The 13,727-nt window shown below is 43.2% G+C and overlaps 2 protein-coding genes across 3 annotated transcripts in view; one reads left to right on the top strand and one right to left on the bottom strand.

The window, feature by feature from the left end:
- The window catches only part of LOC142769271 (uncharacterized), a 61,331-nt gene extending 58,577 nt beyond the window's left edge, over window positions 1–2,754 (top strand). For both annotated transcript variants that reach the window (XM_075872365.1, XM_075872367.1), the window contains one exon: window positions 2,329–2,754. In XM_075872365.1, coding sequence (XP_075728480.1) covers window positions 2,329–2,439 — 111 coding nt within the window. In that variant the 3' untranslated portion in view covers window positions 2,440–2,754. The remainder of the gene's footprint in view (window positions 1–2,328) is intronic.
- Window positions 2,755–9,536: 6,782 nt separating this feature from the next.
- Window positions 9,537–11,149, bottom strand: LOC142769272 (uncharacterized). The gene is made up of 6 exons (XM_075872368.1): window positions 10,893–11,149; window positions 10,588–10,763; window positions 10,072–10,131; window positions 9,941–10,000; window positions 9,778–9,882; window positions 9,537–9,722 (listed from the first exon to the last, which is right to left on the bottom strand). The coding sequence occupies exons 1-6, from the start codon at window positions 11,006–11,008 to the stop codon at window positions 9,559–9,561; spliced, it is 681 nt and encodes a 226-aa protein (XP_075728483.1). The 5' UTR covers window positions 11,009–11,149; the 3' UTR covers window positions 9,537–9,558.
- Between the last annotated feature and the right edge of the window lie 2,578 nt (window positions 11,150–13,727).

Raw genomic sequence — 13,727 nt, forward strand, 5'->3', positions numbered from 1 at the left:
CGTCACGTGCAACGTCAGGCAAATTTTTCATTATGAGGGTTACCATTGTAGTTAAAATTTATGTTAATATTTACAATATACAACAGCCATTGTATTTTTCAAGTCGAAGAAAGAATGTCAATATGTGTATTCGCTGAGAAGCATGGCATATGTAACGATTTTGGTACCGTAGAGCGACAGCTGGTTGCATGAAGCCCGGTTCCATGAAAACAGCTTGCATGACAGCTGGTTGCACAGTTGGTTATTAAAAAATGCGGTATATGAATTTCTTAACATTTTTAACGGTAATAGTTTGGTATCCAAAGTACAGAAACCGATGCCCTGTCATCATGTCAAAACAATATACAGTGAAAGAAATACTTCCAGGAGTACCGCGAGCTAGCATATTGGGGCCCCCATACTATAGTATGGGGGCCCCAATATGCTAGCTCAACATATACATAGAGTATACTCAACATGCATATCTTTGATAAAACAAATGTTGATAACGACGCTAACTTTATAACTTTTGCAGCTGAAACTAGCATTTCCTTGAGATAAAGCTATAAACACTCTCTCGGTCATCTCTAATACTGTACTGAAATGCCTGGGCGAACGGAGCTTTGTTAATTCTCCAAAACTGAACACGGCAAAACTAAGGTGGTTGTTTCTATTCAGCCGCAACGACATAGTTTTAAAAACTTCAGATTGAAGTTTGCATCTGACTGCATAGAACTTGCATCAAACGACACAACTTTAAGAGTTGTTTGTAACAATCTTCTTACTTGTTACGGCCACCTCGATCGTGTTGGCACACGTTTAGCGAAAACGAGCGGGGTGTTATTTAAACTGCGCTATTCGCAATGCACACGAACTATAGGTGGCGCGCATGGCGATTCAAGATGGAGAACCGAGAGATGATCAACTTGTTCCTCACAGCACGTAGCGTGTCGTAGCAGGCCGGCCTTTTGTAGTCTCTGTCAGAGTTGATTCTGAACGACTGTAAAATGCCGCTGCCTTTTAGAAAGCAGCTATCACTAGCGAATATTATGGCACACGTTGAAGCTTCTGAAAAAAGGATTCGGTGTCCCATCGAGGGAGAAGAGGTTTTGAACGCCGGCCACCTTATTTGTTGTGGCGTCAAAGCACGAAACATTGACGCCGTTGCCATTCAAGGACTCTGCCTGCAAACGTCCCATGTTCGAGGGAAGCCTCATGAGCTGGAGCTTGTTTTCGACGTGGACAGTCGCGTCAAGGTACGTACTACGTGAGCTTTATGTGGTCACAGTGGCTGCGCATATGTCTACACCGAACCGTCACATACCCTATGTAAATATCGATGACTAGAATGTTCAATAAGTAATGCGTACGTGCTCGACATCGTGCCGTCACGAACATTAAGTGCATACGCGCTTATCTTACCGCACAGTATTTATAAAAACGACGATATGGCTATGTGCATTTTTGGAGTAGGCCAGAAAAAGTACGCTGTTCTTGTTTGCAAATTGGATTATGGTCGAAGGTAGTCAGTGCACAATATAGGATAAAAATTAGGTAGCTAGCGATGGCGCAGAGCTGCGGACCCTGTTACGTTCGTATGCAATGAGCCTGCGAGGTGAAGGACGTGTGCTTCAGCGTGCCACCCATGAAATTTGCTTATTCTGTTTCGCCTGCCTCAGCAACGACAACAAAGCAAGATGCTTGGGGTGGGGTTAAAAGCACTATCGTACGACCTACGTGGGTTAGAAAAAAAGCGCCGCGAATAGCCAAAACCCAAGCATTAATGGGTGTACGTCACGATGAAAACTTATTGTATTGCGCTCCTGGTATTCCGTTGAGAACGAAACAGGCTGTACCTTGCCATTTTTTCCTGCATTGCGAGCTGTACTTCTGTACTTCAAAATTTTATTGTATTTTTGCCAAACTATCAAACACTCAAAATCTATGCACAGCGGCGATAAAATGTGTGTATGATGCAAGTGATCAAGCAGTGTTCTTAACTGAATTTTAGCCCACTATAATTATGGCGCTCTTAAATAGTGAAACGTTACACAAAGCAACCAAATTTTTTGTTGTAAACAAAACGGCAGCAGTAGGAATACCTAAATACAGTTTGCGGATTTTATGCTTTTATAACTGACCCAATTAAAGCATTTTTAGGTAAAATTTGGGTGGTTATGGTGCCTGTGAGGATATCGTGGACCAAGTTTGACAGTTTCCATCCGCCATCTGGAAGCAGCTTTCCTTTCTGAGCCTAGGTGACTAACGCAGTAGTGCAATCTTTATTTGGAAGAAGTGTTACCATGTTCTCAAAGGTGGCTTATGTGCATAACCTACTTTCTTCTGCAGGGCCACTGCTCCTGCAAGGCGGGAAACTCTGAGCGTTGCGAACATATGATTGCAATGTTGCTACATGTGAACTTGCAAGGAGCAGTTTTCTCATTTTATTCAATATTATAAAACACCAGCCAAGCATACAGATAGCAAAACAACGTGATCTAAACTTCCATCAATGTTTTCAACAGTGATGAAACTTGTAGCTGGCCGCTTAGGTTCACACTTGAAGGTAAAACTGGTATGTGCTTATAAATTCGGCAGAGACTTGGAAAGAATGAACACGAACAGGCGCCAACTTCAGCTTTTATTTATCATCACCCTACAATATATATTAATGATACAGACATTTGCAAGTGCACGTACTCACAAGGTCATAATCAAACAGGTTACAAAAAGGCATGCAAAAATTTGCACTCACTATCAAATGATGATACTGATCTGTCGCTATCACAAATATTGCCTCTTACAGCAACTCGCCTTCTCACACTATTCGAATCCATGGTGTCCAAAACTCAGAAACAAACAAATATTAGAGGTGGTTCTAATTTTCCCTTCGACGCTTTCGGCTTATGGCTTTTAATGCCGCAGCAGTCAGAATTCAAATGCACTGATGCTTCTGGTGCCTCTAGTATGAACCAATGGGGCTACTGTCTCAACAGAAATTGTTCGTAATCTCTGATGGTAGTACCACAAGCTGCACCACCAAAGATATTTGTGTGAAAACCTTTCGCAGCATTTTTCTTTCAATTTGCCTCTCCTCAATCAAGTAGCTCAAAACTGACTGCACACCAATAATTTGTATTAGTAGCTGAAGTTACAAATGAGTGAAAAAGTAATTTTATGGTTCACTATGGTCTCTTTATGCTGTTTGGTTTATGCCAGATTCACTGCTAAAGACTCATTGATACAGAGCAAAATAAATTCTCAAAACCGGGAACATTGACGTGCACAACAAAATGCTCAAGATATTTGTGTAAAAGGCATGTCTCAGAAAATGAGCCAACATCAAAGGTTACTAACCAGTAAACCTTTACGTGTGACTATGCAAAATATGCTCGACACGTGCTTCCCAAGTAACCTATTTCGCAGCACTGCAATGTAGCAGAAGCTATCTTGAGTGTTGTTTGTGGTTCCTTTCATTTTATTAATAGGACTGGCATCCAGAACTTGGACCTGCTGACGCCTACTGACGTTGCACACGCCTGGGGCAAGTTAAAGATAAATACACTATATGAGGCCTGTAAACTCAAGGAACTGTGCCACGTACAGTCCAAACCGCTGCCAATTCTGGGCACCGAACAACAAGAGGAAATACGTCAGCGACAGATTGCGACAGCACACGAGAGTGCATTGGCGCTGCATCAGCTTGGCAGAGTGCACCATATTGAAAGCAATCAAGTCAAAATGATGCTAAAGATATGCACAAGTGTTGTACGCACACACAGTCACATGTGTTTTATATAACCAGTTAAGAGTTCCGTAACAATTCCAACAGCAATGTGGATATTACCAACATCAGAAGGGGTTAACTGATATGTATCCCTTATGCATGCGAGGACAGTAGTCCTGGCTAGTGCCACCTAAACCAATTTTAGAGGATGGCGCCTAACTCCAAATGATGTTAACTCGACATGACACCTGCATCATTAGAATACATGGGTAATATTTAGGTTTATATAATTAGGTAGCAAGCATCCCAATTGACACTGCACTGGCATTATGGCTACACAGGGCTTTTTTCTAAAACTGTTTGCGAGACCTGGTGTGGTACTATGGTAGAATGTTTGAATGCCCCAAAGAATCAGCAATGTTTGTTCTCGCCATTCCTAGGTAGATAAAAACTGTCAATCACCTTTCTCGCATTGCCTGTCTACCGCGACCCATGATAACAGGTATGGGCCACATGTGTCTTGAAGAAAGGTTTAGACGATGTACGTGACATGATTGTCCCGTTATTCATATCATGATCAGCCACATATATTCTCAAAACTGTCTTATCCTTCCATGCTTTTAATGGAAGGATAAGACATGCTAATTTTGGTCTACCCCAAGTCAAGAAGGCGATCAGGAGGCATAGCATCCAGGCGTAGGCGGCGAGACAGATAGCCTGCAGTTCGCTAAGAAATACTTCCAATTTAAGACAGAAGATCAATTCTTCTTCAAATAAACCAAACATCAATACGAAGCTACCGAACTATAATGAGGTAATGACAAAACGTACATGCTTCGCTAAACAAATGTGAAAAATATCAACAATTGATAGATTATCATCATTTAGTTCCACTGCAAGAATATGCTAATGCACAAAATGAAACAAACCTAAACGCTTTACATGCAGTAAAGAAAAAAATGCATGCTACTGAAGCCTTAGAATACATGGGAGATATGGGCCTACCCTCTGCCCTTAAGATATGTGTAATGTCACTCGTCATGTGCTCTATACACGGCCATGGTGTGAGCTGTCGGAAGCGTCAACGGGCTTGCGAATAATAATGCGGTAGTATTGAAGAGCTCGTTGAACGGAAATTCCGGCGTCGGGATCGTTGGTTGTAAGTGATTAATCCTCTTGTCCATGATTGAAAAATCGAGACATATGTGAATAAAATAAGTAATGAATTTCCGGGTCCGAGTGAGGATTGAGCTCAGGCCATTTGCGTGGCTAGCAGGTGTTCTACCCCACAGCTATGCATATGCTTAGGAACACACCGAAAATAACTTCCTCAGCTCGGAAATGCAGTTGAAATAACTCTCTTCACAAACACACGTGTCCTGAGTGGGGGGGAGGGGGGTACAACTGTGCATCGACATAGAAGAAAAAGAAGATGGCTTACGTTTTCAATTCTTCTTAGGTGATTGCCCAAGAGACCCTTTGTGTCGGTTCATTAACTCAATAGTCTTTACATATCACAATGGTGTGTTATCCCTCATGTTGTGGTGCTCAGCTTCTTTAGCTTCCTCATTGACCTCAGTTTCTGACTACCTGTATAATAGGTTCTACTACATTTCATTGCGAACACAAGTTCCATAATATCACTCGAACCTTTTCTCAGAGAGAATAGGGGAGAATAGATTAACAATTCCACCAATCACAAGAAATATTTCATCAAGGGCGCCGACGACTTCCCAAGGTACAGGCATAGAGAAATAAAGGTTAAGAGTGGACACTCCCGTAGACCCCAGCGGCCCAATCGACCCTAGCACACCTAGTGGTTGGTGAGAGCAAGTGGCGTGCGCTTCCGGTTTCGGTTTCACACAAATTTTGAATTACTTTGCATAACCGACGTTTGGCTATGACGAAAGTTTATGATTTCAGACCACTATTCATCGCCCAAATGGATAGTTTTTGTAGGTCGTTTGGATTTAGCGATTCCCTGTTTTGTTTTGTTCAGTGGTTCGTGCGAATCGGTCGTGACGTAATGTTTATTTCGATTAAGTTATAATAAAAACAGATGCAGGTAATGATAATTCACTACGGTTTTATTCATCGCGCTTGTGTTTTTCTTTTGGAACAAGTGATCAATGTATATATCAGTCAAAGAAACAGAGCATCCGCAATGTTTTATTCAAAGGCAAGGTAGAGTATGAGAATATAAAAAGCACAATATGACAAAGGTAGACAACAAATGCATCTCGCCTTACAAATAAATTGTAACAAATATTGTAACAAATACATAGAGAACACAGACAACGCACACATCGCTAGAGTTGGCAGAAGCCGAGAAGCTGGTGAAGTATGACACACCGGGCCAGTGGGTAAGGATCTATGGCAAAAACACAGCGCACAATGCTGATGAAGAAGTGACATATACACAGCAATGAAGTCGCGAATCACGCCTGGACTTAACCAAAATAATGCATAGAAAAAAAAGCGCACAGAAACCACACAACACAATATAGCAGAAAGGCAAAGGTGCAGCGTGCTGGCTGTGCTCTTTTAAGAACAGCTAGTTCAAAATGAAAAAAAGCAGACTTGATGCCTGCTTGTCCTCAGAAAGGTAGGGCTTTGCAGCTTGCTCACTACGTGAAAGACAAACTTTATGCTACAACACTGGCAGGTCTTGTGGCTTTTGTTATACGTCGCCTTCATCAAAAACTTAAGATCCCAAGTGATTTGCGTCTGGGTGTTGCTGTGATGCTTGCGAGCTAAAATAGATTGTAGTCATCACTTTATCCAGAATTGTGGACTTTAATTGGTGCTACGAGAGCAATATTACAGGGCTAATAAATAGCAGAAGGAAACCACTTTGGCTCATTAATTTTCACAAAGGCTCTACATCGTACGTTATCACTCACAAGCTATATAAAAATAAAATGGCAGCGTCCGCAGCCCCATCAAACGCTACAAGTTTGGGTATTCTTTTGAAAATTTTGATGGGCGAGATGAGGAGGTTGATGAGAAGCTAAAATACGAAAAGCGTGATAACGTGAACCGTGCCCACTTCATACTGTGTTCCTTACCCGCTCGAAGACATTTCAACAAGCGGTTTTGTTATCGATATATTACTTGAGCTGGAGAGATAAAGCATACACAGTGACAGAGTGAGCCACAGTAAAGTGTACAGTTTGCCCACATTTGCTACAAAAATACAGACAGGATACCCAACATTCATTTTAAGGTTATGCAAATCACTTCGAGCGAATACACAGTGTCCCTACTCCTCATAGCGGGTAACCTAAACAATGTATGCAACGAAGGAGTGGCTAGTCCAGTTGAGCTGAATATAAGCATATAAGACCATAATGAAATCTGCTGTAACGAAGTAATAACATAACAAAGCTGTTGCAGGATTCGGCTCAACTCGAATACTTTAGTGTAAACCCGCCGCTAATTGCTAACCTTTGAACTTGTCAAGCTGTATGCCCGAGATTGAAGACTGGAACCTAACCCTATCTAAGTTTCGGTTCACAAAACGCACATGCCAACATAAACGAACCCGGCAAAACATTTTCAGAAACTTCGTGCGACACCCAGCAGAGCAGAAATGAAAATCGCCAACACTTGACAGATGGTGATACAAAACATCGCACACTTTCAGGTGATGTGCAGTGGCCTCAATTATGGCAAGAAAGTGAGATTCAAGTTGTTCTACGTATGCAAAAGCTGCTTCTGATGGCACAGTGAGATTCCCAAAAAGTTTGCTGGGGACGTGGTATGCTTTGAGCATTGTGAAATACTGGTGGGTACCCTTAAGCGTCTCACTGTCGTCTTTCAGTAACTGTGGGCAACTGCAACCGTCACATGCATTCCGAAGGAAGTGTTTGATGAGAAAACCAGCTACATAATATGCAGCGGAGTCATCGATAATATGGGAGTGAATGTTTGTCGCAAGTTCAGAGAGATCGTCTAGAGCGGGAAAGTCGTCAGGCTGTGGCTGTGCACACTCCTCATTATCCACAAGAGACGCACTGGTGAGGGAGAATGGCAAGAGCTGCTCCTGGAGGAGGTCACATTCATCATCCTCGACATTTCCGTATTCTGACAGCTTGAAGAGTTTTCTTATGCAGATGTGCTTCAGGCCACAAATAAATTGTGCTACATTGGGGTTGGTGTTGCAACCCTGTTTTTGCCTAATGTGGCCAAATATGTTCTCCAGAGGATCCTGTTGAAGCCTGCGTGTTAACAGGTATTCAAAATTGTAATTTTTGGAGAGGTCGTCCCAAAGTTGACAAATTGCCTGAATTGTAATTTGCCAACCTACGATGGTTTGTGGCTGACGTCTGCCAGCAAACTGCCATGATGCAATCCAGGGAAGCTGGCCTCGGAGGAAGTCAATCAGCTCTGAATCATTTTTTATGCATGCATGCCGCAGCTTTTGCGAAGTTCTTTTTTTACTCGAGCTGTTCAAGGCATCGAAAATCCTGTCCATACAATCACAAAATTGAGCTGTAGTGATGGCCGAGGCAGGCAGCACATTCGCATACACCCTTGCCGTGATAGCAATCGAAACTGATGCACTGAGGACCTGAGTTGCTCTGCTGACCTTCATATTAGAAAAAGGTTTCTGATGAACGTGCCGTTCAGTCAACTTTGGAGCCAATCGCAACCGCAACTCATGTGAGGATTGGTAAAGACTCACAATGTGCGACCAATTAACGATGTCATCCCCAATGTATAACTTGTGTGCTTGGACATTATTGCGCGTTGTTTTAATTAAATGCGGAACATCAAAAATGTAATATACCCGCTCACCATTAACTTCAAAAAAAGGCTTTGCTACAGTCACTCTTAGTTGGTTAGCGAGACTCACATTTGAACTGCCCTGGTCACAAATGACTGCTTTCACTGCAATATTAATGCTCCTAAGCTCCAAAATGAGTGACACCAGCAAGTTATGCATAACAGATGATGGTGTTGATGTGTGCCCTATAGTAAAAGCAACCGGTTGAACCCACTTTCTTGAAACGCCAACAAGAAGAAAAACCAGTGCTCGATCAGCGATGGTTGAAGTGCGATGAGTGCCATCATCTGTAAAACCCTGGACAACGTCTCTTGCAGCATCATAGTACAAATTCTTTTTGAGTGCTATTTCGTCGAAAACTAAAGCGCACACTCGGTCCCGTTCATTCCAAGCTTGAGTATTTGTTGCAATGGAAGAAAGGATTCCTGGAATTATGCCTGGAGTCATCTTTACATTAGCTAGCCACCTCCTTAATGAACGCCGGGAGGGCAAAGAAAAATATGGAGCCAGAAATCGGTATGCTCGCGGACCTCGGAAGTTTAAGTGAAGAGCGAATTTCTTGAACCACACGGGAAACCGCTTGCCCTTGCATTTGGGCCTCAAGCGAACATGTGCAGAAAGAAGTTTAAAAACCTCCTCGGTGACGTGCGGTCGGATAACTTCAAGGGCCTTCGAAGTCGATGACGGTGCTTGGTGAGGCTGTCTCTGCAGTCTTTTGATAGTTTTCCGCTGTGCTGCTACTTTGGCTTGCAGATGTTTAATGGTTTGCTTGTACTTCATTGATGGAGACATTGTCGCTGGCACACAGGAACGCACTGCAATAAACAAAAAAATTGATGTAAAAGCGAAGAACAACTAACCCCATACGAGCACTTTCCTCGCTCTTTCAGACTCAAGGTGCACAACTTTCTGTGGTACAAAGCTTTCGATTCCACTACCTAAAAACAAACCATTCACAATGTTGACAATGCACCAAAAAAAAATGAAAATCACTGAAAGCTCACCCTTACATTTTGTAAGTGCACACGTAGTGTCCTTTTGAGGATAGTTTCCTCAGAATGTCCTAAACATAAAATAGCACATTAAAAACTGCTGCAATAAAAGCATAGTCAACATTTTCTCTAGGGCACTCAGGCGTGGAGCTGTTGGCGGAGACGTCTTCTGGAGGGTCTTGTGAAGCTTGTTCAGTGCCTCGGACAGTGCTGTCGGAACAATCTTGCAAGCGGCCTGCGGAAGTCTCTATATCAATCCACTCTGGTGTTGAAGTGAACATACAACTTACCGGTCACACAAGTTCCTTTTGTGACAGCTGAATGACTGGTTAAGGTTTTCTCCGGCAAGACGAAATCAGCAGAAATTCTTTCACCAGCTACAACGGAGCTGCCACCTGCAGAGGTTTGGTCAACAGTCAATTTGGGTAAAAGAAATCGCGACACTGAACGCACCCTGTTCATCGGGGCACCTCAATGTGTGGGAGCCGCTTTTTGAAGCCTCTACCGCAGGTCCTGAAGAAATGAAATTACGACAACGTGTCAGTAAGAGGCTTAAAATAACACAAACTGAAGCTCATCCGCACCTTGCAGTGCAGCTTCTGCAGCCATGTCACAGTCACTACTTGAAGCGACGCTCAGAGAACCTGCATATATGTGCAGTTGGTACAAGTTACAAAGCTTGTAGCATGGGGAAACTTAAACAGCTCTTTCAAACGCATAAATTGGTCGAACGTGGAAGAAAAGAGAAGAAACCAACTAGGAAACAAGTAATTTGTGATTTTTGGAATTATCAACAGTGGCAGCTTTCACTGATGAAAGGTATACGTACATGTGCACTCAGGCTTGAAGATAACGTAAAATAGCCCTTTAAAGTCTTTCAAAACAAGTTGCGCAGGTCCAGAGCATCAAAAAATGACAGAAATGTAAAGCTGCTGTTAGGAAGGTAATAGCCCACAATTCACAGAATTTAAGACTTTCCAAGTGTTACTTCTGTAGTGAGGTTTCTCCATCGGCTACAAAGATCTTCACGGTTAACTATCGCCACTGATTCAATACAAGTGGCTGCTATGCACATATTTGAGTTTCAGTCAATCACTTACATGGTGCAGCTGGTTGCACACTGGGAACAGCCATTCTTGTAAGCCTTGTGTGCCCAGGGTCCATGAAACTTTGAGCAGTAAAATGGTCGCTACAAACCCTGTACGTTGCGTACAATAGGCTGGCCGGCTTACTCAGGAGATCATCGCGTCCAGCATACTGCATCCATGCTTTCATCCTGCATTGGCAATGAACTATCAGCTGAAAGGGGAAGTGCTTGAATAGTGATTTTTTATTGTTACCCTCACTTAGCAAGTACGAACAGTAAGCCTACAGACGTGCAAACCATACAAAAGCTTCAACACACCTGCCGTCCCGTGGTACGCGGAAGAAACTCGTCCCAGGCTTCTTGTGGGTTCTGCCATTGTTGAAGCACCACGATACACAGCAGTAGCTGCCGTAGCTTGGACCGCCGGACGGCATGGCGTCAGCGCGGTCTGAAAATGTTAGTAAGTGGATGCTTCGCTGTCAAATTACGAAAAAGATATGTGCACGTCAGAAGTGTACCAGCAAACCCCTTTGAATGATTAGCTAATCGATGCACAATACAAAACCAGTGATACATCTCTGACCCATAGAACTCTGACGCACAAAGATATACGTCAAGACCACGTACAAAGATCTTCAGAAGTTTCCAAGCCGCTAGCCCTTGTAATGCAATGGTATCGTGACCTGGAAACTTTAGAGTACCTTCGTGCGTACGCCGTATCAGCACAGTACATTGGGAAGAAAAATCGTAGTTGAAATTTGTGCGGTAAAATTATATTGGAAACGTCAAAAAAATTTGTGGGCAGCTAGCACTAGTGGCACAAGGCTAGCGAAGAAACGAAGATGATGGCCACTTGGCTAGTCCAGATTTGCCTCCGGCACACCAAGAATCATTCGTGTTCCGAGCCTTCGGGAAACGCGTCGTGAAGCATGCGAGGCCCAGCGAACGATTCTCAATATTTTGCACCGAGCCACCGAGCCTATGACCTAGCTGCCCAGCTATGCTCAGCGCACAGACGTTCGCGTCCGTGGCAGACGCAGCACGCGTCGCCTCGGCTTGACGCCGTGCCGCCTTTGCTATACTGCATACGTTGCACAATGTTCCCGTCTAGTCGCCGCATAGAGCCACAAACTTGCTTTTTAGCGAACCTCCCAGTCCTTACAAGCTTCAGAAAAAGGTTACAACTGCGTGAATGAGACGCCACGTAAGAAACAAACTCGCACACACGAAGCGCAACGTGTGTGTGTGCATCTTTCTATGTTTGTTGCATCGTGTCTTATTCGCGCAGGCGTAATCGTTTTCTGAAAAAATGACCCAACAAGACCAACAACATATCATTCAACAAGCTTCGCTTTAAAACGTGCCTCACCTGTTATCTCACGCTTGAAAATGCCGACGCAGCCGACATTGACGAAAGCGACGAAAGCGTCTCGCTGTCAGTCATGCATAAGCTTGTCGCTGGGTAGATGGTGTTTATGACAGTACAGCTCAAGAAAAATAATCGCGTAAGGTGTGTTGAATAAATCGTTTTTATGTATAAAAAACATACCAAATTTGGGCGTATAATTATTAATTTGTAAAAACAATTCTGTTGCATTGATTATAACTGTGTTTTTTTTGCGCTTGCGCCCTCTGACGTATGGTGGGAGCACTAGTTCGTTACGTAGTCGTGACGCACTTCCTGAGGCCAGGTTTTGCGGAGTGTCCGCTCTTGTCTTCTTCTTTCTCTATGGTACAGGTTCCTTCAGAACTTTATAAACTTCCACCCTCTCGATTGCACGCTCGACGTGAACACGCGCCCTGGCTATTTTTAGAGTCTTTTCTGAGTCTTTCGTCCGTGAACTGGAGCTTTCCACGAAGAAACGGAGGCTGCACAACCCCCCGCCCAAGGTTTTTGCTTAGCGAGCCCAAGTTGAAACCTTTGTCAACCATGACATCATCTTCAAAACTGTCGAGTTTTTCTAGAACTCCCGCTTTCTCTGCGCAAGTCTTGTCCAATGCTCGGCCTCCGAAACCACAGCTCACAAATGTAATTAAGCCAGCAGGTTAGACGCCAACAAGAAGATTTGCTGTGTGTGTACCTTTATAATGAGAGTATGTTAATATTCTACAAGAAGCACAGTGCGATTTTTCTACTGCAACCTCTGTGCAGTCTAGCAAAACACGTACCTCTATATTCTTCAAAGCATTGAGGCAGATTGCTTGCAATTTCTTGTTTGTTTGGCCATGGAATTGCACTTTTCATAACCGCTTCAAGGTTACACAGTGTGCTGTAGAAGTGGCGAGAGATGATTGTGCGGTTTACAGAAAATAGTGGTGCCATACACACAAATGGTAAGCAAGTTTTCAATCGCACAAGAACGAGAATGACTCGTTCAAGAGTAGACATTTCAGCTACTACGTCTTCAATCCTGCTCACTTCATTACTAATGGCTACAAGCAAAGTCATTGACGACACACCAGTAAAAGCAAGCACAGTATTATCTGATGTCAGCATATCTACAAGCCTGAACTGCTTCCCTATAACGCAGTCTACATCGACCTGGATGCCTTTGTCTCGTGTGCACATGATGTCTGGTACATTCTTCATGCACTGCAAAAGCTGAAGAAGGGCTTATGCAACCTCCACTGTTGATACAGCTGTAGCAGTTGCACCACTAGCATATGGATGTGATGCAGTTTCCTGGTCCTGCTCTTGTACGCAAGAAAGATTTCCCATAAAGACAGATTCAAGCCAATGTAAAAGTGCTGAGAATCTTCTCATTCTTGGAAGAAATGACGTCAAATTTATTTAGCTTGTTTTGGATTAATTGCTATAAAAAGCAATTACATAGCTCGTTCGGCTTTGTAATTGTTTTTAAATGCTTCATAGCATCACATGTATACCTGGTGCCTAACGACTTATGATGCGTGCCATAGTGTGATGCCATGATCTTATACTGTTTATATCAATTTGTGCATACGGTTGAACCATTTTACAAGAGGCATACACCGGGAGGCAATTCTTGTCATGTACATGAGATGTCTCTTATGAGCAGGGCACCACGTAAGCATTTTCCTATGAACCCCTATTTAAATGTACGCACACAAGTGTCTCTTATATCCTATTGTTTCTTACATTAGTGTCTCTTATAAATGGCTTCGACTGTGTCA

The sequence above is a fragment of the Rhipicephalus microplus genome, chromosome 8 (assembly GCF_043290135.1).
Source record: "Rhipicephalus microplus isolate Deutch F79 chromosome 8, USDA_Rmic, whole genome shotgun sequence".
Taxonomy (NCBI): Eukaryota; Metazoa; Arthropoda; class Arachnida; order Ixodida; family Ixodidae; genus Rhipicephalus; species Rhipicephalus microplus.